This window comes from Mus caroli, unplaced genomic scaffold, assembly GCF_978045245.1.
Source record: "Mus caroli unplaced genomic scaffold, Mus_caroli_1 scaffold_12, whole genome shotgun sequence".
NCBI lineage: Eukaryota > Metazoa > Chordata > Mammalia > Rodentia > Muridae > Mus > Mus caroli.
In genome coordinates, this window is record NW_028227267.1 from 45,993,043 (window position 1) to 46,017,208 (window position 24,166).

At 42.8% G+C, this 24,166-nt stretch overlaps 2 protein-coding genes across 2 annotated transcripts in view; one reads left to right on the forward strand and one right to left on the reverse strand.

The window, feature by feature from the left end:
- Window positions 1–24,166, forward strand: part of LOC147001816 (uncharacterized) — a 104,439-nt gene that overhangs the window by 63,151 nt on the left and 17,122 nt on the right. The window lies entirely within an intron of this gene.
- LOC147001820 (disks large homolog 5-like) lies at window positions 7,645–13,043 on the reverse strand. The gene is made up of 5 exons (XM_085828969.1): window positions 13,005–13,043; window positions 11,887–12,049; window positions 10,456–10,587; window positions 9,599–9,783; window positions 7,645–7,940 (listed from the first exon to the last, which is right to left on the reverse strand). Exons 1-5 carry the CDS (start codon window positions 13,018–13,020, stop codon window positions 7,882–7,884), a joined length of 555 nt encoding a protein of 184 aa, XP_085685095.1. The 5' UTR covers window positions 13,021–13,043; the 3' UTR covers window positions 7,645–7,881.

Consider the following 24,166-nt stretch of genomic DNA (forward strand, 5'->3'; position numbering starts at 1 on the left):
CAGTTGTGACTCTCAGAAGTAGTGACACAAGCGCTGCCCCTTCTCACACCTGGGAGACCTATGTTTACTGCCCCCCACCCCCACCATCATAAGGGCGGTTGCTTTTGCATGGTTCGAAAACTTAAGGGCCAGTCCCAGTTAGCTAGAAAAGTCCTGAAGTTACTTTTTCAGGACAGGATGACTGAAAGTGTGATGGACCTGCCTTTCCTACACCCTTAGGATCTTAGTGTGTGTGCAGGGGTGGGGGTGGGTGGCATGACACTTCTCCCCTTCCAGGGCCCCTCTCTCTCCCTCCTCTAGTATCCCCAGCCCTCCCCAACATATGGTCTGTTCTCCCTGAGTATCCACCAGTTAGGTCCTCTGAGTTGGAGGAGAATTTTGTCTCCCACTAAGCTTGCCATACCCCAAACACCATTTGTGAGAGCTAGTCCCTTTCAAATGTCTCCCTGTACAAAAACTGAACGTAGAAAGAAAGGAAACAATCTCCAAGCAGATGTCTGACCATCCCCACTGGCAGACTGGCAGCATGAGATTACAGGGTCCTAGGAGCCCCAACCCCGTTCTGGGGCCCCACACCTGTGAACCTGTGGTGCTTTCATGCCAGCTTCTGAATTACCCCAGGTCGCCCTGTACCCCGCATGATTAGGACCCCTTAGTCAGGGAGAGCAGCGGAGAACAACGATATAGGTATAAATATTGAGCCAGGACATTGAAGCGCCGGCTCCTCCCATACCCCCCCCCCCCCCCACACACACACACATTCTCCAGGCACACTCTGGGCTGCTCTGCACGCCCCATCTAGTCCTGCTGCTTCCCGCGCAGTGCTCATCCGGAGGTGCCCCAGCAACCTTTTCCTTGCTAAGACTGCAGGAGCCCTGCTGGGGAAGAAAAGTAACTTGTTTTTTCTCTGAGAAACCCGGCTGGATAAGGCAGCCAGGGCGAGTGAAGGGGAGGGAGGAGCTGGTGGAACCCGGTGGAAGTCTCCTGGGCAGTCTGATCACACTTTCTCCTTGTCCTCCTGTCTCCTCCTCCTCCTCCTTCTTGGTGCTGAGATTGTGGGCGGACTATGTAATCACTGAGGAGGGGGAAGAGGAGGGATCAGAGCTCTCCTGTAGTGTTGGCGCGGAGAGGCTTGGCGACTTGGCCAGGCAGAGTTTCACTGCTGCTGTGCCTGAGATCCATCCTTGTAGCCTGGAGGCCACGAGTCCGACTCCATGCCTCCCCGAGGCCTGTAAGGCAGCGAGTGTGCATCCCGGTTCCACTGTGAAGCGCCGGCAGCCTGCAGCCAGCATGGAGAAGGACAGCCTGAGTCGCTCTGATCAGCAGTATGAGTGCATGAAAGGAGATTGGCTAAAGCGCCTATGGGAAGGTGTTCAAGGCCCTCAACTTGAAGAAAGGCTGCCTCTTCCTGAATCTGAAGTGCCTGTGAGTGCAGACCAGTGAGGAGGGCATTATCCCCCTGTGTGGGAGAGAGAGAGAGAGAGAGAGAGAGAGAGAGAGAGAGAGAGAGAGAGAGAGAGAGAGAGAGAGAGAGAGAGAGAGAGAATGGGATGGAACAGTAGGTGTGTCAGTCTCTGGGTGGCCTTTCCTTCAATCTCTGCTCCTTTCTTTATCTCTGCATTTTCTTTTGAGAGAAGTAATTCTGAATTAGTATTTTTGAGGCAGTTAACTGGCCCCACTCTTCAACTGTGGCCATGCATATCCACTGAATATGGTTTGTATAGTTCCTACCTGCCCTTTGTTTGGTATTTAGGCTAATGTCCTCCATGTTGCGTCCTGGGAATCTCTTGGGTCCCTGGCATCTGGGACTTTATAGTGGCTACAAACACTTCCCCCTCCCCCATGGCTACAGACCTCCTTTCAAATGAGTTACCCTCTGTACTTCTTCCCTATCTCCTCCCATATCTGAACCAGCCCACTCTTACCTCTTACTCTTCTCTCCATCCCAGATCCTTCTCTCCTCCTATCTCCAAACATTCTTGTCTTCCCCCTTCTGAGTAGGACAGAAACATCCACATTTTGTGTGGTCTTCCGTCTTTCTGGGTTACATATTGTGTGTGAATTGTTTCATGAGCATTCCATGCAGTTTTTTGACTAACATCTACTTATCAAAAGTACATACCATGTGTGTCCTTTTGTGACTGGGATACTACACTCAAGATGATATTTCAATTTCAACTTCCAACCATTGGTCTTCAAATTTCATGAAGTCTTTTTTTTTTAATAGCTATATAGTACTCCACTGTACAATGTACCATATTTTCTGTATCCATTCCTCTGTTGAGAGACATCTGGGTTGTTTTCATCTTCTGATTATTATATAATAAGGCTGCTATTAATATACTGGTGCATATTCCTTTTAATGTATTGGAGAATCTTTTGCTTATATGCACCATAGTGGCATAGCTACATTTAAGGTAGAAATATTTCCAACTTTCATCAGCTGTCAGTTGAGTTTTGATCTTAGCCAATCTGACTACTGTGAAGTGGAATCTCAGGATCAGTTTTATTTGAATTTCCTTGATGACTAAAGATGTTGAACATTTCTTTAAGTACATCTCAGCCATTCAAGATTCCTCGGTTGAGAATTTTCTGTTTATCTCTGTACCCTATTCATTAATAGGGTTATTTGGTTCTCTGGAGTGTAACTTCTTGAGTTCTTTGTATATTTTGGATATTAGCCCTCTATCAGATATAGGGTTGGTAAAGATGTTTTCTCAGTATGTGCATTGCCATTTTGTCCTATTGGCACTATAAGAAGGTGTGGCACTGTTGGAGTAGATGTGACATTGTGTCAAGACCCTCAACCTAGCTGCTTTGAAATTAGTGTTATATTAGCAGCCTTCAGATGAAGATGTAGGACTCTCAGATTCTCCTGGACCATGCCTTTCTGGATGCTAGTATGTTGCCACCTTGTTGATACTGGATTGATCCTCTGAATATGTAAGGCATCCCCATTAAACTGTAGGGGAAGCTGCAGTGCAAGGAGATTTGGAGGAGTCCCAAAGACCTCCTTGTACAACTAGCCATGGAATTTGTTCATCAGATATCCATCTGCAGGAGTCAGGGTGTTGTTCACAGTCATGTCTCTTATCTGAGCTTTGGAAAATCACCTGCCTGGGGGGCCAGAAGCTCTCATGGGTATCTGCTGATGCAGAGCTGGAAAAAGCTCTAATAAGAACTCAGGCTGATTCACAGAGTCCTAAAGGGAGACATAGGCAATACACAGATTCTGAACAAAATGGCAAAATACCCCAAATCTGAGTTCCCAAGGCTGATTGTTCAGATTAGAAAAGAGAATAGAAAAAATGGAGGGGGACACCAGTAAGGGCCATTGGGAAGAAGGGAGGCCAGGTGCTCCTGTTGGTCATGAACTCTGCTGAGAGTTCACACCAAATTTCAGTGTGGATTATGAAGGTAGAAAATGCTCAATTTGTTTTATTACATTCACCCTATTTGGGCTGATAATCCATGCAAGGAGACTGAGAAAGGTCTAAGGTTTCCACCATTCTTGAAGCCACTACTCTTTTTCAGGTCCCCAGAAGGTGGAGATTAACAATGAGTTGACCAAACAGGGTCCTTGAAACATTAGCAGATCTGCTTCAGGTGGCAGATCTTGGAAGTTTATGAGTCAACCAGGAAACAGGATTTTCTTAAGTATACCTGTCTGTGTTCATGGCTCATTTCCACATAAGGCAGACTAAATTTCAGGGGCAGCTCTGTGTACACTGGAAAATCCAAGAGGTAATTTTTATTTGTTTTTCAGAAACCACAGTCACTTTGTAGGCAGGCTGACAGTTATAAGATAAATTGAACTCATTGTGTTGTCAAGCCTGTAACAAATCCTAGATCTCTTGTTACTCTTTCTGTGATCTGCTTAGCTTCCTAGAATAGCCCTGCATTTATGCATTATCTGCAAAGATATTGGAATTAAAGAGTTTTTTAACTCATAGCCAGCTGCATATTTCAATGTGGATTTTGAAACCAGAACATGCTAGCCTTTTTAGGAGGCACTCCTAATATTCATCTCAATGAATACTGGAAACTATGCCACTCTGCTTGTGAGTAGCCTGTATAACATGGGAAACAGAATTAACTCGAGTCTCTTTCTTTAACTCTTACCAGTCTGGGTCAGAAAATGGTGTCCGGCCTTAATGTGTAGTGGGATGATTTGTGCCAAATTATGTAAGCTATTAGATTACATCTTAGCATGAACAGTTTCATTAGGAAAAGTGTCAACCTATTGTGATGGACAGAGTATGGTAGAGGACAAGGCCCTGCTCTTCATCTTGAAAAGTTGACAGAGAAGATGCCTCCAGATGAATGTCTGTCCAGCTATTCATGCCATATTTCAGGTAGTTTTCAAGCTTTGGAATTACACAGAACCTTTAGGATTCTGGCTGGGTACTTCAAATTCAGTTATTGAAGAAGTTAAAGTGTCCCTTCTGTAGGGTGTGGGGCTTCTTTAAACTCAGAAGATTGATATTAGCATGGGGAAGAAATCATGTCTTTGAAAGAGTGTAATTCAAAGCTACTTTTGAAGACTCTTTCTGTGATGGGTAAATCCTAAGCCTTTCAGGATGCATTGACTGCAAAGGCTCAGCATCAGGTTAGTACTGTGTCCTGTGCCTTCATGTTAAACCCTATTTGCTAGCAATAGACAATGAATTTAGGTGAGTCCCATTTGAGTATGTCAGAGTGGAAGGGAAAGAGAAACTTGGATAAGGACAGGAGAGTCTGATGTAGGCTAGAATCTCTTCACAAGACACATACATAGTGGTCAATGTAATGGTTTTTATGGTATAACAATCCATAAATTGTGGCATGTTCCCTCTATTTTTATCATGTTGTGCATTGTTTATACACTTATGAATTATTGACTCCATCTCTGTGCTTGTTGCCCCCACACTTGTGTGAAGCCTAAAAGACAAGTTGTGAATCAATTTACTCTTGTCTTTCAATTGTTGGACATCAAATTCTGGTCTCCAGCTTGGTTGCAATCACCTTCACTATTGTGACATCCCACGAGTTCATTATATTCATTTTCTTTTACTGTTTTGAAGATAGTATCTATAGTCCTAGCTATAGACGTGGAACACAAGAATACCAATGTCTGAACCTAGAGTTAAAGACACTCATTATCAAACGAAGTCTGTTGTGTCTTTCAAGGATATGTATTAGATGTTTCCAATTAACAACTAGGTTTCTTCAGCATATGTATATAGCATTGAGCAAGTGGTACATCATAAAGTTGCCTACCATCTATTGGACTGAGAAAGAAATTAGGGAAACAACACACTTCACAATAGCCACAAATAATATTAAATATCTTGGTGTAACTCTATCCAAGCAAATGTAAGACCTTTATGTCAGGAATTTTCACACCTGTAAGAAAGAAATTGAAGAAAATATCACCACATGAAATGATATCCCATTTTCATGGATTAGTAGGATTTACATAGTAAGAGTGAACATCTTACCAAAGGCAATCTACAGGCTCAGTGCAAAACATCCATTAAATTTCCAACACAATTCTTATCAGACTTTGATAGGACATTACACAACTCAATATGGAAAGCCAAAAAAAAAAAAAAAAAGAAATAAAATCAAAAGCAACAAACAAACAAAAACCATACAACCACAACCAACACCACCAAAAGCAAAAAACAAAACAATACCAAAACCCTGTAGAACTAAAACAATCACCTACAGTAAAGGTGTTTCTGGAGGCATCACCATCTTTGATTTAAGCTTTACTAGAGAGCAATAGCAACCAAACAAAGTGCTACAGGCACAGATATAGAAAGGTTGACCAATGGAATTGAATTGAAGACCCAGAAGCAAATCCCCTTACCTTGATGAGAACTTAATTTTTCACCAAGAAACTAAAACTGTATAGTGGGGTGGAAAAAAAAGCATCTTCAACAAATGGCTCAGGTCCAATTGAATGACTGCATGTTAAAGAATGAAAATACACCCATATTATTCACCCTGCACAAAACACAAGTCTAACTGGATCAAAGACCTCATCTAAAACATGATACACTAAATCTGATAGAAGAGAAAGGGAGGAATAACCTTGAACACAATCACACAGGAGACAGCTTCCTGTACAGAATGCCAACAGGTCTAACACTTATAGCAAAAATTTAATAAATGGGACTTCATAAAACTGAAAAGCTTCACAATGGCACAGGTAATATCAAAAGGGCAAAAGTGCAACCTACAGAATGCGAAAAGATCTTCACTAACTCTTATATAACTCACGAAACTATGTATCTACAAACTAAATAAAATTTTATCCCAATTTTAAAGTGGGATACAGATCTAAAGAGAGTATTCTCAACAGAAGAATCTCACTAGGCCTAGAAGCACTTATGGATATGTTCATTATTCTTAGTCATCATCATCAGGGAAATGCAAATCAAAAGTGCTCTGAGATCTTACAGGCCTCAGAATGGATAAAGTAAAAAACTCAAGGGACAGCTCATACTGATGAAAATGTGTGCCAAGGATAACACTGCTGCTAGAGGGAGTACAAATTTGTCCTACCAGATTGGAAATCAACTTGATGCTTTCTCTGAAAACTGGAAATATTTCTACCTGAAGACCCAGTTGAACTTTGCCTGGGCATATATGTAAATGATGCTCTACCATACAACAAGGATACTTGTATACCTCTCTTCATAGAAGCACCTGGATTGGGGGTGGGAGGCTCTCTGGGAAGAGCTAGAATCCCAGGACAGTAGAAAAACCCAGGAATCTTTTAGGGTGGCTCTAAAACTCAAAATGGAAAGTCTGGATTCTGAACTGGCCATCTCCGGTAACCGGACAAGACTTCCAGTGGAGGGACTGAAACAACAACTCAGCCACCAAAACTTAGACCCACAATTTTTCTTGCTTTTAAGATGTGCATGGTAAAAGATGAAGTTGAATTTTATGAAAGCACAAAATAATGGTTTGCCCAACTTGAGACCCATGCCAAGAAATGGAGCCCCCCACCCCCGACATAGTTAATGATATTCGTGTATATGTGCAGCCATGGATCTAGCATAACTATTGTTAGCGAGAAAGCCTTCACTCAGCAGCTTCTGGAAACAGATGCAGAGGCTTGGGGAATTCTGTGGAAGAGGGAGAGGCAGGGTTGAAGGAGCCACAGTGATCAAGGACACCACATGATAACCTACAGTTTCAACAAATCTGAGCTCTGAATAACTCATAGAGACTGAACTTTGAACCAGAGATTATATGTGGGATGGACCTAGGCCTTCTCCAAAGAAGTAACAGTTACATAGCTTGGTCTTCCCGTGGGAATCGTAAAACTAGAGAAGAGATTGTCTCTGACAATATTGCCTAACTTTGGATCCCCTTGTCTTGACTGTCATGATTTATCTAGCCTGAAAAGACAAAGATGCACCTAGGTATACTGCACCTTGATAATGCAAGGCTGGTTGTTATTCATAGGAGGCCTCCTCAATTCTGAGGAGAAGGGTAGGAAGGGTGGATAGCAGGGAGCCATTGGAAAGAGGGATTGTGAAGGGAGGAGGGTGAAGCTGAGATCTGGATATAAATAAATAATTAACATTAATAATAATTTTAAAAACCTTAATTTTTATTGGTGATGAGATGTTAATAAATTCTTCCTCATACCTTTCTAATACTAGTGAAACAAACTGACTAATACATAGCAAACATATTCAGTTCCGTTAGAAGATGCCATTTTTTTTCATTTTAAGAGAGACATGCCCCTTAGATTCACACAAAGTCCATTATTTAAGTTGTTGTTTTTGATGCTGTTGTTGATCTTCCAGTGGGCAATCACTATTCACCAAGTGCAGAGAAGGAACACAAAGCCTTAGCCAGCTTTTTTGACTCTCAGGATCATGGATTTGACATAGGAGCCTTCTCCTTACTTCCAGGTACCACAATTATTTGTTTTCCTACAAATAAAATCAAAACAGATAAGTATTTTTCAATCTACAAATTTTGGAATATCAGATTTTATACCATTTTTTGTCTTCTTTAGTTCTAGTGACCCAGGTGGATAGGCATGATGATGGGCTACTATGTTTGAGGTTCTTAAAATACAATATGAACTGACAGAGTACAATTCTCATTAAAGATTTCCTCTATTACCATTTAAGATGTTTAAAGACCAAGCAAACGTTTGAATATATATAGACACAATTACATACATATATGTACAAAGACACACAATTGTATCCCTTCAAAGACACATGCACACACACATACAAAAAGAGTACATGAATACACACTTGTATAATGAAGCAACTATAACAAGCACCTATGATTATTGAAATACAAAACACACATGCTAAACACCCATGGACAAGAGGACACACACACACAAATGTACACAAACACACACACAGACACACACACACAGACACACACACACACACACACACACACACACATAGAGAGACACAAACTCCTCTATGAAAAGATGGCTATGTTTGAGAACATTTCCTGTCACTTGAGGAATTATTGGGACCTAAGATGTGTAAAAGGCTCTTAGACTAAACCAGCCTGTGTGCCCTGGCCTGTACTGATTTCCTTGTCAGGAACATTTTCCATGCATATACTTGGTGATTCTACAAGTATGGTATAAGCCTTGCACAGACAAGCTGGCAAACAAGATTCAAGGTCCTAGGAAAGAGGGGTCAAAGAACATCTTCCAGCCAGCTCAAACTTGAAATATATTCTGCTCATTAACCTACCTTGGCCACATCTCAGAAGACCCTGGTAGCACCAATAAAAAGAGTTAACAACAGTTATTATACAGTAACATTTCAACATGTTGCAGTTCATGTGACATAAAAATCATCTCCAATGTCAGTCATAATGAGGGTAGTGAATAGACATACAATGATTGTTCTGAAATGCAGCACTCTGAAAAACTCTGAGGGGGAATCTGTACTGAAGCAAAGCCAAGGCCATGATATACTAAGGAAAACTACATCAAGAGAGGGATGCAAAGTAGGATTCTATGAACCCTCTTGTTGAAGCCAATCAGATATACCTTGAATTTCTAGGTGGTTAACTTAGTACAAGAAAGTCAAAGAAGCCTAAGTTTTATTTTTAAAATATGTATATTGTGGAACTTACTCTTTTTTACTAAAGACTTTAATTATAAAACATTAAAATTGGAGGCTACCCTACTGTCCTAGGAGGGGACTGGGCACAAGCCCCTCTGAGTGAGTTGCCATAGATCAGAACAGAGGACCTGGCTCCTAGATAATTCAGGAAGTGGCATCCTGAGGCACCTCTCCATACTGTAGAGCAAGAACGAGATGCTATAAGGGGTCCAGGATCTCCTCTGCCTTATAGTGGCCAACTAGAGGTGTCCAATTGCAAGGAGGAAGAGGAGAAGGAGGAGGAGGAGAGGGCATGGCAGTAATTAAATTTCTTGAAAAAAGGTCAAATCCACAGAAAGTCTTGGTAATGATCACAGAATTGTACAACTGGATGGGACATAGGAGAGAGCCTGCATAAGTTTCAGGACAGTTGCATAGGCTTGACTGTGTTTATGCTTACACATTAGGGCAACCTACCCCTGATGCTTCATTCAGCCTACCTGCTGCTTGCCTGCTATATTTGTCTTTGATCTTCTGGCTGCCTTCTTTACTTAGTATTTTTGTTTCTATGTTGCATTCTTCCAAGGCAATCTGCTCCCTTAGCAGCTGTCTGTTCTCCTTCTGCAACATCCTGACATTGAGCTGGATGAGCTTAGATTCAATCAGGAGGTGGCAGTTCCTGAACCTGATCCACAAACAAAATATGGTGACTCCAGGCAGTATCCATCTTCCTCCCACTCCTCCGATGACCATTCCCCTATCATGGGCCTTGATACCCAGACAGCCCCAGACAAGTATCCAGATTGTCCATGGAGCATCACTAGAGGGAGGTCAAATCCATAGGTCAGCCACTTTCCAGAAAACCCAAGGTACTTCTGAAACCACTGATACCAACAGGGATTCATGTATCCCTCAGAAGAGAACATGGGGTCCATATGTGCTTATATGTCTACAGTATAAAAAAACCACCTGTAGGTATAGGGCAAAATTTCTCTAGGAGAGAAGACACCCAAGCAGCACACAGTCGTTCTATGTTCCTCAGGGAAACCTCATCTATGAATCTAATTTCAGAGCCCAAGAGGCTCAAGGTTGATAACTATTTCCACCATGGGGTAAACATTTTCTATCTTGAGGATACTTAGTTGTAAAGGACAATGACTTGAGGGGCTCACAGACTCTACACACTTTGCCAAAATGAGTACAAGATGTTAAAATCTTACAGGCTTGCTTTAAACAAGGTAAGCTTCCTGTTAGAGAAAACAATATAGAACCTGAGCCCTCACTTTGTTTCAAAGACACATATGGACAGACATATCCTGTGTCTAGTTCTTGCTTCATGACCATGTTAGTCACTCACCAGTAATATTGATTTTCTTTAGTCAAGTCCTGGCACTTGTACAAGGCCTCACTGATGTCCTGGAGCATTCTCTTCAGGTCAGTCATCACCTGGTCATGTTGCATCTCAAGCATGAATGTCTCAAAGTTGATCCTGTGGGAGGACATGGCCCAAGGAATAAATAATCCCGTGAACTAAGGATACAAGAATCATTTCAATTCAAGGAGAATCATGCACTACCCCAACCCATGTATGCCACAACCTAGCTCCTTGTCACCAGTTCCACTTGGTGCTTATTAAATTTATTACCCTTGGCGTGGGGCCAGTAGAGACAGGGAAGTAATGGCAGGGAGCTCACCTGCTTCAGTTCACTGAAGAGGCTTGAAATAATAGATTAGCTCTCAACGAACTTTCCTGGAACCTGTGCAACAGGCCTGGGACCACGTTAAATCTCTATGACTCTCCTCCTGTTTTTAGACAAGGATTTGGCAATCCTTGGCTCTATTACTACAAAAATTCCCAAAGGACATAATCATATCTACAGGGCGAAGCCTTTATAACATATACCAGGAGATTCGAATGTAAGCACAGAAGTCAATTCCTGTGCTGCTCAGAATGATCCTTCCTTGCTTCCTCACTGTCATTTCCTAGAAACTGAGTCAGGCAAAACATAATGACCTGTCACATTACATAGATTCTCCAGATGATAAGCACACACACACACACACACACACACACACACACACACACACTTACACTCAATCAGAATGCTAACTAAATATAATGATGTGGCATTATCTGAGAGTATAATGAATAAAATCTGAGAAAAGCAGTGATGAACTGCAGCCAATCCCGTCATACTGAGAGGCAGTATGTGGGACGAGGCCACTCCAGCTGTTGGCAGGGTCAATTGTACCCAAATTACCTCCAGATCAATTTTAAAAGGATAGGCCATAAACACACAATACCTAGCAAGTCCCCCAAACTAACACCTGTGCAAGCTTCTTAAAAGGCAGGATGAAGCCGGGCGTGGTGGCGCTCGCCTTTAATCCCAGCACTCGGGAGGCAGAGGCAGGCGGATTTCTGAGTTCGAGGCCAGCCTGGTCTAAAAAGTGAGTTCCAGGACAGCCAGGGCTATACAGAGAAACCCTGTCTCGAAAAACCAAAAAAAAAAAAAAAAAAAAAAAAAAAGGCAGGATGAGAGCTCACACATTACTATCTTCGTTCCCAGGTGGTGATTCATGCTAAAGGCTCTGATTTAGTTTTGGAGGCATCATAATTCCTGTGACCCCCATCTTACTCTTATCTGAACTTCAAGTTCTGTGTTGAAACTCCAATCAGCCAAATGAGTTTGGATATGTGGACAGTCTGGAGTTGTAGTGTCCTGTTACGAGGGAATCTGTGCTTAACAGGAAGGTCCCAAGATAGTAAAGAAGTAGGCACAGTGACTACCTGTCATTCAAATCCTTGTTAGAGTACTTGGCCAGGATTCCCTGGAGTTTGTCTCTCTCATTTTTTATGTTCTGGAGATCTCTTTTGAGCTTCTCCAACCTCTTGATTCTTTTCTTGTGCTCTTTGATGTTGGGAGTTTGGGGTGATGCCTTCCTAAAAGACCCTGTAGGTAGATAAACACTAGTAAACTTGTAGAGAAAATAGGACAGGGAAAGCATTGTCACACACAGAAGCCTGAGGAAGAAAAAAATCTAGAGACACTGTGAATCCCTGAAAGAGCAGGAAAGCTATCTTCAAGCTGGTCTCCTCAGCTAAGTCCCTGTTCCCATCCACCATCACTAAACATATGCCTGACAACCTACTGCAATCTCCCAGGCCTGAAATGCATAATAAGCTGCTCCAGAAAGAAGAATTTGGAGGGCATTTTCAGTTCATATCTTACAACATATTCCATCCCTCTTAGCACAAGAAAATTGACCATAAACACCAGCTCCTAACATCCCATGAGCCAACACCTTTCTAGGCTTCTTACAATGTGTAATGAGAGCTCATACACTACTACACTGACCCCAGACTGTGAATCAGTCCACATCATACGTGTTCAATACCAAAGTGTCTGAAACCTTGATACATGAGCAGGGGAATATAGCTCTCTGTTCTTGGCATCACATGCTCATGTAACCTAGAGGAAACTATATCAGCATGAAGTGCTTCAACACTCTTTCCTGAGAGCAACACTTTGTTAATCTCATAGAGCTGGGTCTTTGAATAATTTGCCATGCATAGGAAAATAAAGATCTCTCAGCAAATCAACTGCAGGCTTGTCAATTCCACACTGTCTAAAAAAGTAATCATCAGATATTCTTGTCTCTGGCTTTACCATTAAGGAATTTGAAGGATCCAGATCAAAGGCCATATTCCTGCAAGGACCAGCTCAAGCCCACATCCCCCATGTAACTCCCCCAACCTTGCCCAGGTCTCACTGTGCCTTCTCCATGACCAGTTCTTTCTTGCCCTCTCCCAACATGATAGAGGGACAGTGTCCTTCTGCCTTGATCTGGTCTCAGTTTGTATTATATTCTCCCTCCAAAATACCCTGAGGAGCATGGACAACATACCTGCTTGGGAACCCATTAGGATCTAATGGAACACCTCACAGGCAACTCTTGTTACCACAACACTGGTGACATCACTGAAGATTCTAAGGTTCTCCTGGATACAAGAGATTGTCAAGGGAAGTGACTACTGATGATGTCACTGGGAATGTCCATGGCTTACCTGCTTGCCAGCTTGCCCCATCTTGACCAGTTTTTGAAGTGCCCTTTCCTGGAGTCTCTCTTTTGACCCAGGGGTTAACTCTTGGCAACTTCTCCTTCCAAAATGAGACATTTCTCTCTGCTTAACTACAAGTCAAATGATTTGAATGGGGAGATTTTCTTAGGGCCATGGCATGGGTAGCGCATCTGTGATAGGATCTAAAGCTCTAGCATCATTGGATGTGGGCGATTCTTCTTCAATATAAATCTAGTTCTGGGTGTATTCATGTAACATACAATCCTATTCCTCAGGAGGCCCTGTTTCCCAGAGACCAAAAACATCCTCCTGCACCTTTACTTTTATGCAAGTTGGATTATATTTTTTAGTCTGCACATGCCTTGGAAGGACACATTGTTTCACTATACTGAGCCATGTGTTTTCATTAAATCTCTGTTTTACAACCCCATTTCGTTGCAAAGAAAACTCCCTTGTACTTGGCAATAGAGGAAGGCAGATTCAGGGAGAGCATCAACTTGTAAAGTTTACATCCATTCTTCAAAAGATAAAATCCCACATTCTTCCTGTCTCCAAAACAACCACACAAAATAGGCATCTGTGAATAAAGGCCTACAGGGACATTGAATTGCTGCTCCATAGTCCCATTACCTATCCCTTCTCCAGTTTCTACCTTTTTGAGTTCTCAGTTCCAGGCCTGAGACTCTTCCAGATTGGATAATGATCCTGTATTCATGAGATGCTTAAGACTCAATATAATGGATAGGCGATGGATAGGGGATGGAAAGGCCTCTGGCCCAGGGAAACCTCAATTTTAATGGATCCATCATTTCAGGAGGGGATCTGTTTGGCATTGACATCTGTTCCTTCTGCCTTCTTGACCTGGGTGTGCTGAGTGCATGCTAAAATGATACTTAAACTCTCCAGTAAAATAGTGGAAAAATCATGTAAAGCCTTTCCAAATTGATTATGTTGTCTTGTCTACCTTCTTGAGCTATGTAATATCACTATGACAAGGCTCCAAAGTGTCTGGGGGGATGGTGGAGTAGTCAGAAGCCCAATCTGTCTCTCAGGTCGTCAGATGAATAGCCTTTATGGAGAACTGGAGAAAATGGGTAATGAAAAAGCAATAGTTATAGATTGGGTAGCTGATTATCTCTGAGCATGGAAAGCAATGCAGCATGCATTCCAATCAAATAGTATTGGGATGAATCCCTCCCTGTATTTACGTACAATAGGCCCAAAGTAAGAAGGAGGCCCATCCATCTTTTCCTGAACTCTACTAAGTGTTTTGTAGTGTTTCCATTAATGAAATCTTCTTTACTGCATGAGACCCGAACTCTGAAGTCTGCATGCACCATGAAGTTTCCCATCTATCCATAAATCATTCAGTTTATTGACAAGTCTTGTCTATGAATTCTTTGGTATGGTTTGACACAATTCAATGGGACTGGTAAAACTGTTGGTCCAGTATCTGGAAGAGCTTTTCAGCTACTCTTTGAGAAGTATCCTCTTCTTTTTATTTTATTTTATTTTATTTTATTTTATTAGATATTTTCTTCATTTACATTTAAAATGCTATCCCTAAAGTGCCCTATACCATCCCCCTGCCCTGCTCCCCTACCTACTCACTCCCACTTCTTGGCCTAAAATCAGGGCAGCTATTCTCAAGATAGGATATCATTCCCAACCATTGTGGCTAGTCATGTACCTCAGCACATACTGCAGTCCTACTGGCTCTGGATGGCATAAGCTAGTCAGCCATGCTGTGCTTGGAGGGCATTGTCAGCTAGTATCTGATGTGATGCAAGTAGGTCCTGGATTCCCTAGTGCTTAGCACCACCAAGCTGTGATTGCCTATGTTCAAGATGAAAGTAGTGAATGAATGAGAACTTGGAATATCCTTTCCTTGATTTTTGCTATCAGGCATACATGGAACTTAAAGCAATACACCAAGCATGCAGTGTAGTAAAAGCCTACAGACATGGACTCCTCATAGAGGACCAATTGTGTGTCTGTGTGTGTGTGTATGTGCTTGTATCCCCCATGGGTCTATGCATCCTTGGAATCTGGAGTCTACAGTGGGGCCTGTTGCAAGGTGATGCTGTCTCCATGTGCAGGGAGCTCCACCTTAGTCAGCACTGCTCTTTGTCTATATGTTCACCTTGGTGGCACATTCAAATCACATGAGGATTATATATAGCAATCCTGATACTGAGTCTCCTCCCTGCAAATACTGATTTTTTGCTCTCGGTCGCTGTGTAGCAATAAGAACCTACAACTGAGAATTTGTGTTCTGAAGATATATTTTTGAAAAAAAGTGGTAACAGGGTTGAGGTGGGCCAGGACCTGTGGCACAGACTTCCTGGGAACTTTTTAGAAGGGTAGTCTTTCCTTCCAGGCCCATGAGGGAGGTCTTGAAGCCCTTGATCCCTTACTAAGGAACCCCAACCTGTGTTGTCCTGGCATCAGGATACTGAGTTTAATAAGCAACAGAAGGTCTCAGTATATAGGAGGCAGAATGTGACATCCACTGCATGAGGGTAGTCCAGGACATAGCCTGAATTCACATGATCCTTGAAGCCTGTGTCATGGAGTAACTTCAGTGAGTAGAAGAATGGGTTAGATTTATTTCCTATACTCAAAGCAGACAGCAAAGGATGAAAGTCCTCTATGCATTATGAAAACTACTCAGAAGAGGGTGCTAGATCCTCAGTCCCCAAATTATCCAGAAGATGGGATAAGACAGATTGCCATCCAGTACCAAAGACATCCAGAGAGCATCTTAAGATCAAAGTCAGCTTGTGGTATAGCCCTAGGAGCAAGGAGGAGGAGTCTGCTGCCTGATGCCCTCTTCTGACAGTCAGAATGAAATTAAGGAGTTCTTGTACAGCAGCTGCAGCCTTGACAATTCCTGTTCCCTGTCAAACAAACTGCTCCAAGAAGCTCCAAGCTCCTGATTCTATTACTGGAATTCCAAGCTCAAGCCCACCTTCTCTAGGAAGCTCCCTCTTTCATGCCCAGGATTCATAGTGACTTCCCCAGGACCATTAATTCTTTCTCTTTAACACTAAGACCAAAGGCCATCTTGTGGCTGCCTCTTTCTGGTCTTTGTATGTTCATTGTTCTCACCTCCAAGAAGGCTGCTCAGTTTTGTCAGCATGTCTAAGGATGAACCTTAAAGGTAGTTAATGAATGCTCCAAGAGCAGTTGGAGTCACCACAACATTAGTAACATCACAGACAATGCCAGGGCTCTCCAGGTTACAATACAACATCTAGGGAAGGGACTTCTGATGTCACACAGGACAGCTCTTGCCTTCCTGCTGAGTACCTCACCCAAATTGACCTGAAGTCAAAGTGGCTTTTCCAGAGAGTGGGATAGATTGCCTTTTGGTACTCAAAATATTAAAAAGTGGCTATCAATCACCTTCCAATGCCAAACGTATCCAGAAGAGATCCTTTGGATCCCCATGCAAATCCACATGAAATACCCAGACTCCAGAATAAGATACTAGGCAATATACAACATATCTAGATAAAGTGTGATAGATCCCCTTGCAGTACTGAACCTATCCAGAAGAGGTTAATACACGTCCAGCCAGTTTCTATGCTATGAGGACTGACCTGGACAGAATGGAAAATATCACAACTAATGACCAATATATGGTTATGTTGTCCAGGTGTTCTGGAAGATGTTATGTGAGAATTGCAGCCCAGCTGGTTATTGCAGGAAAACAAAAACTGGAGCAAGGATTTGGTTCATGTCCTGAATCTTATTCTACAGAAAAATTTTAGCAACACTAATACATATTAGCAATGACCAATAGCTGTAAGGGAAGTAGTGTTATACTCTAAGCATACATCAGTGACATATAATAGTGTGTTAGCTTTTTAAATGTGGAAAAGAAAATGCAGATGAATGGGGAATTATGTAGAATTGGAGAGATGAAAATAAGGCATGTATTTTGAGGCAGTAGGCATTTGTGGTGCATGATTTTACCTGAATCTCCCAAGGACAGCATGGTGTATGGAGTGAGGTACAGGTACAGAACAGCTAGGAATAACACACAAAAACACTGTCTCAAAACCACCATGAGAGAGAGAGAGAGAGAGAGAGAGAGAGAGAGAGGGGGGGACACACAGAGAGAGAGAGAGAGAGAGAGAGAAAGAGAGAGAGAAGAGACAGAGAAAGAGGGACAGAGAGAGAGAGAAAGAGAGAGAGAGAGACAGAGAGAGACAGACAGACAGAAACAGACACAGAGACAGACACAGAGACAGAGACAGAATGAGACATAGAATGAGACAGAGCGAGACAGAGAGACAGAGACAGAGAGACAGAGGCACACAGAAACATAATTTAGGGACACAGAGAGAGACAGAAAGAGAGACATAATCTCACTCTGGTCTAGACTATTCCCATGAGGAGAACACAAGAGGTATTCATCTACCTTGCATTACTAATAAGATCATACATTATTTGAACATAAACTGAGTCATGGACTGAGTTGGGAAAGGTACAGCAGATCTCTGCTTTGCACACAGAAGTTTCAGTCTTGACAATATCTCTGTGAAAAAAAAACCGTTGTTCTCATCACACTCAGAAGAAACTTTTGATACAAGATGGCACCCACTTATGGGTTTCTAAAAAGGAAATCTAGTTTAGTTCCTTAACTTGATAAGAGGCCTCAACCAGAAACACACACCACACTCTGTTCCTTAGTCAGGAATCAGGAGCATTTTCTTTACAGAGGGAACTTTGACAGAGGATTTCCATCATTGATTCCATTTAAACATTTAGGTCCAAGAAAAAGAAAGCAGCATTCTTTTTCTTGGTGGGAAAAATTAAATCATCGTTACACAATGAGATCATTATTTACATACTAACTTAAGAGAAGGTAAAGATAAACTATTTTAGACTTGAAATACTTACTAATTTTAGAAATGAAGAAGTGGTTCTTAATTATTGATATTCAAATATTTAGGATGGCTTTTGGGATCCAAAGTCAACCTTGACCATGTTAGTGGGTTGTGTACAAGACCAGCCCTGGCTACTTAAGACTATCTAAAATCAGTAGCCTGTCTCCCACAACCATATTGCAAATACATAAGCCACATGCTATCCTGCTCTCTGGTTGGGAAACTATTCTAGGGAACCAATTGTTTTGAAGGCTTTTGCAAAAGGCAAGAATTTACTCTGATGACATTATCTAACCCACATTGCCTTCCAAAGGCCTCATCTTTAATGCCATAAATTGTTTCCACTCTTTTGCTACCTCACAATGAGGCTCAAATTTCAAGAAGAGATTTTCTGGTGGGTGAGGGAAGACTTTGTTGAGACCAAAACAGGTGAGAGGAAAAGCCTGCCAGTGTCCTGACAGCTCATTAGAGACAACCCTGACAAAATCATCCACCATGACAGATAGTAGCAGAGAGAGAAGTGCTGGGTGTATAGGTCATGTAAGCATCTTAATCAAGTGTGTTGTTCTTAATAAATAATGGAGAACTCATGAATGTCAGCTCAGTGTAGCCTCTCAGGACCTTTAGTGACTGAGTCATCTCCTCCTTTCCTGTATGAATGCACCAACTATAAAAAAATGAGTTTTTTACTCATTTTTAGCAAAGGTTAACTTCAAGAACTGCCCAAGTACCTCTCTCCCTGCTCCTTTCTTGCTGAGCCAATGTTCTCTGGATTGTTCATTGACTCCCCAGCATCAGTCTGGACTCAATATATTTCGTCCTGATCTGTCTTCTAAGCTGTTTCAACATTTGATTTCTGTGCCCATAGACCTTGTACTGAGTCTCACCTCACACTCCAATTCCTAGGGATTTTCCCAGCCTTTCACTGTCATAGAAGTATGCAAAGAATTCATTCACTGGTTTTTTTTTTTTACATTAGAACTTCATAAGTTTTAATTTTTATTCAAGGGAAAACAAAAAGTTACATAATTTGACATAAAATTCTTCCCATATGACACATATCCTTTATGTAACACTAAACTCCCAGTTTAGAGTTTAAATTCATGAATTCTAAGAAATTCACAAAGGTGATTTTGATTTGCAACTGTGGAATATGACTGGCATTGTAAGTATAAAAACACTAGGTCCAGCCATGAGTCTTAAATCCTGTGTTTTCATGTGAAGGATATTCAACAAAGGAGTCAGACTTTGGTTCAGTTTGTAAACTTTGCACAAATTTTGTTATGATAGCCTGCTGACAACAGAGGAAGATACCCATAAACAAAAACAACCTTATAGTTTATTATTATTGTTTTGTTTTGTTTTTCTTTCTTTGTTTTTTTTTTTTTTTCCCCTCCAGAGCTGAGAACCAAACCCAGAGCCTTGTGCTTGCTAGGCAAGCACTCTACTGCTGAGCTAAATCCCCAACCCCTAGTTTAATATTTTAATGCAAGCCATTGTAACTCTTTGGGTCTGAATTTTTAACCAGCTGGTACTTAATGTGAACCATAACCAGGGAAAGTACACAATGCTAAATTAACATAAAACATAAGTTGCAGCAGAAAAGAAAAGAGGACACCAAGAGAGGTAAAATCTGGTACAGTCAGCTTCATTGGTTTGGGGGGGTGTTTTTGACATTGCCCAGGTGATTTTGTAATCTAAACCATGACAATTCTCATCTGCTTGGCAACAGTTGTTTTCTAACACTATAATTAAAAATACCCAGGACAGCCAGGGCTACACAGAGAAACCCTGTCTCGAAAAAAACAAAAAAAACAACAAAAAAAAAAATACTACATAGTATAGAATAAACACTCTTCTGTTATAAGCTATTTGCCACTTAGTATTTTTTTGAATAATTTACTTAAATGAATGCATGACACCAAGTGCTTGTTCCTGCAGCTATTTATTGACTATTATTTTTAGATGAGATAAGCATATTAATTACCAGCAAATAAATTGTTTTAAAAAGCATTGCTAAGTGTGAACAGTCATCAAAATGGGGGAGGCTCTCACTTGTATCTTTGGCTAAGAGCCTAGTGATTGGTAGTAATGCTTTTATAAGTATAAAATCTAATAATTTGCTTTGTGTATGTGATACATCTGAAACTATAAGTAAAATTTGCTCAGAAACTGGGTTTTATTTTAGAAGATGCGCTCAAACACAAAATGTGTTTTATAAGTTAAGTTTAAAGGCACATCATTGCTCTGTTTTATTATTTAAAAAAATTACTACAATGCATCTGTAGTAAAAACTGTTTGCAGTTTTCTAGAGCAACTTTTATTCCTTTAACCTTGCTTCATATTGCAACAGAATTAATTTTAAAAACGAAAAAAAAAAACCTAGGGTGAAATTAGTAACATGGTCTAATATAAAAAAAAATCTTAAAAGCAATATTTCCAATTTAAACAGAATTTTGTTGATTTTTCTACAAAGTACAGAAATTGCCCCTCCTGTACTTTTTTCTCTCTCTTGCTTTAAGATGTTTAGAAGTTTTGAGATCTACAGATCTAGATTTGGGGAAAAATCGAATTATTTTCAAAGACAGCTATTTTGTTTTACTCCTTGTAGAAAGACTTGAAGACCTTTCCTCCCCTTCACCAAAATTCTCATTCTCACCTAAAGTAGCTGCATCCATTTTTTTCTCAGGTAAAAGGACATTCTTACAAAGGTTCAAATCTCAAAGTCCCCAATAAAGCACTTAAATTAAGCACTCTTCCTCATGTGTGCACATGTCTGTTATTTTGCAGTAATTTTTAATACTGAAATTGAATCTTTATAGTTCTCCAGAAATACCTTGGTGAGCCCTCAACAGTTTCTAACCACTTAATAATTGTGACCCCGCCAGCCCCTTCAAATAGATCCTTAACCACAAGTGTGCTTGGCCATTCCCCAAACCATAGCCTCTGTCCAAAAAGAAAAGATAGGGCTTTGTGAGGCAGAAAGGAAGTGAGAGAAAACAAAACAAATGTAGCTCAAGCTGAAAGTGAAAAGTGCTTGAACAGAACAGATTGGTATTTTCTTTTCTGCATGGCATTCTGCCAATCTTCGCCCCACACCCCACTCCTCAATAAGGTCCGGTTTTTGCATGTAGGAAAATGTTGTTATCTGCCACCCCACGGAACCCCCATAAGTACTTTTCTTTATTTTGTTTTCTTCTGTCCTCAGCAGACTGATAACCTTCACCCACTCTGTCAACACCCCAACTCTGGGGGACCTTAATTGTTGGTGGAAACCCTGAAGACCCCCGATGCAGAATCCCACTGGATGCCTTTCATGCCACTTATTTTCAGTAGCTAGATTCCCCCACTAGAGTGGTTGCAGTGAGAACTGGAAATTTTCATTTACCTTTTCCTGGCCCTCCAGGTCCCCAGTTCTGAGCTGCTCACTGGGGAGCACAGCCTTGCTTGCTTGCTCCTGAAGGCTTTAATTTGCATGCTCACCTCCAGGTGGTTCTCAGAGGCTAGAAGGTCCAAGCCCTGCTGTCCTCCACTTGGTTCCCCAGCCAGGGCTAAAGCCCGAGGCCCCTGAGCCTTCTGGGCTGCCCCATGGGCAGTGTACTCCCCTGTCCCTCCTCCCTCCCTGGCTATGCCCACACCCTGCCCGCAGAGTGCCACTCACCTGGGCCACAGTAGTCACTTACCTGCTTCTAGGGGCAAATGCCTGTGGGGGCAGACAGACACTCCAGCTTCACAGGAGTCTGGCGCCCCTGGACCACAGGAAAGGGGCCAAGGACTCTCGTGGGTAGGTTGAGGGGCGGGGGTCCTGGCTAGGATCCCAGTGTGTGAGAGTAAAGGTGTGTAGGGGGCTGTGTGGCCCCTCAGAATCTACTTGGGTTAACATTGGGACTGGGTAGGTTATGGGGGTCAGCTGGGAGGAGCTAGAGGTCTCCAGAGGAACCTCCCACAGCGGGGACACGCTGATACCAGGGTCCTATGCCAGCTTGAACAGATTTGGTACATAAAATACTCATATGTTCACTTTTCATCGAGCTTCCCCAAACTGACTCTACTTGGACAGTCACATTTAAAATTGAACGTGCACCATCTGGGTGGGATTCTGTGCTGCAGAATGTGTTTCCGTGCCCCCACGTTTATTTCCCCTGTGCAAGTTCCCTCTGTAGCCTCCCGAGGGGTGTGGGTATGGGCCCCATCTTCCCAACTAAGGAGTAAAAACCTTGGCCCAGGATTCCTGCTGGGGACCCCTCAGGTTCATTATGCATGGAGTAGTGCACACAGCCCACCATGGTTAAATCCCTGCAAGTGTGCACTCTTGCTTCAAGCCCCAAGTTTACTTTTCTTATTTAAAGCTTTGCAGTTCAAATGTACTCCCTGGGCAGGAGCAGCCCAGAGCCTGGGGGCACACTCATCCTGTATATGTGGGCTTTATCTGTGCGGGGGGGGGGGGGAGGGGGGCAAGACACTTCTCCCCTTCCAGGGCTCCTTGCTCTCCTACCTCTAGTAGCCCCAGCACTCCCCTACCAGATGGTCTATCCTCCCTGAGTATCCACCAGGGAGGTCCTCCAAGTCAGAGGCAGAATTTGGTCTCCCACTAAGCTTGCCACACCCCAAAGACCATTTGTGAGAATGAGTCCCTTTCAAATGTCTCCCTGTAGAAAAACTGAAAGTAGAAAGAAAGGAAGTAATCTCTGAGCAGATGTCTGACACCCCTATTAGCATACTTGCAGCATTGGGTTACAGGGTCCTAGGAGCCCCATCCCAGTTCTGTGGCCCCACATGGGTGAACCCCAGGTGCTTTTATGCCAGCTTCAGATCTCCCCTAGGTCGCCCCATACCCCACAGGACTAGGCCCCCGGAGTGAGGGAGGGCAACAGAGAACAACTATGTAGGTATAAATATTGAACCATAACATTGATGCTCCGGGCGCCTCCCCTCCCCTGTGCTCTGGGCACACTCTGGGCTGCTCTGCAGGCCCACTCTTGTCCTGTTGCCTCCTGCCTGGCGCTCATCCCCCAGGGGCCCCAGCAACCTTATCCTCTGAAGATTGCATGAGCCCTGCTGGGGAAGAAAAGTAACTTGGTTTTTCTCCAAGAAACCCAGCCTGATTAGGGAGCCAGGGCCAGTCGAGGGGAGGAGAAGGGAGCTGGTGGAACCCGGTGGAAGTCTCCAGGGCAGACTGATCATGATTTCTCCTTGTCCTCTGGTCTCCTTCTCCTAGGTGCAGAGGTTGTGGGCAGACTGTGTAATCACTGAGGAGGGTGAAGAGGAGGGATTGGTGCTCTCCGCAGCAGCAGCAGCCCAGCACAGTGGCTTTGCTAGGTGGAGTTTCCTGGAGGCTGCACGAGGCTTGTGCCCAAGGGCAAGGAGGTTGGTCAGTCCTGCCCTGTGGCCAGGAGTCCAACTCCAGGCATCCCTGAGGCCTGTAAGGCAGGAGTGCGCATCCTGGTCCCACTGTGCTGAACCGATAGCCTGCAGCCAGCATGGAGAAGGACAGCCTGAGTCTCGCCTATCAGCAGTATGAGTGCTTGGAGGAGATCTGCTAAGGCGCCTAAGGGTAGGTGTTCACTACCTGAAGAAAGGTGGCTGCTTCATGACTCTGAAGCTCATATGAGTGCAGACCAGCGAGGAGGGCATGCAGCTCTCCACCATCCGCTAGGTGGCAGTGCTAAGGCACCTGGAGAATTTGAGCACCCCAACTTGGTCAGGTGAGCCAGGAGCCCTGGCTATGGGTTCCAGGAAGGGGCTGGGCAAGGGGCTGCTGGTGGCCCAACTAAAGTTAAGAGTTGAGTTTCCCCAGATAAAACTGGTGACCCTGCTAGACAGGGCAGTAAAAGAGACCAGCTGTGGCTTCCAGGCAGCCAAGCTATTCTGAAGAGCTTTCCTCTGCCTGCTCCAAGGGGTCCGGGGATTTGGGTGTCTTTTAGGGACAAAACCAGACAACCCCAGAAATGTCCGTCCAGCACTTACTTAACTTTTCCTGACCATGAGGGGATTTTTGAGAGACAGAATGAGATAGTTATCCAACTTGCAGATAATTAGAAGGAAACTTTAAGGGTGGAGCATAATGTAAATAAAGTTTAAGAAAATGC

What these genes read in the sequence shown, in the direction of transcription:
- LOC147001820 (XM_085828969.1), bottom strand. An exon ending in AACAAGGATTTGAATGACAG is followed by an intron (nt 10,588 to 11,886) that starts GTAGTCACTGTG and finishes GTCCTCCCACAG; the next exon opens with GATCAACTTTGAGACATTCA. An exon ending in AAAGAAAATCAATATTACTG is followed by an intron (nt 9,784 to 10,455) that starts GTGAGTGACTAA and finishes TTTGTGGATCAG; the next exon opens with GTTCAGGAACTGCCACCTCC.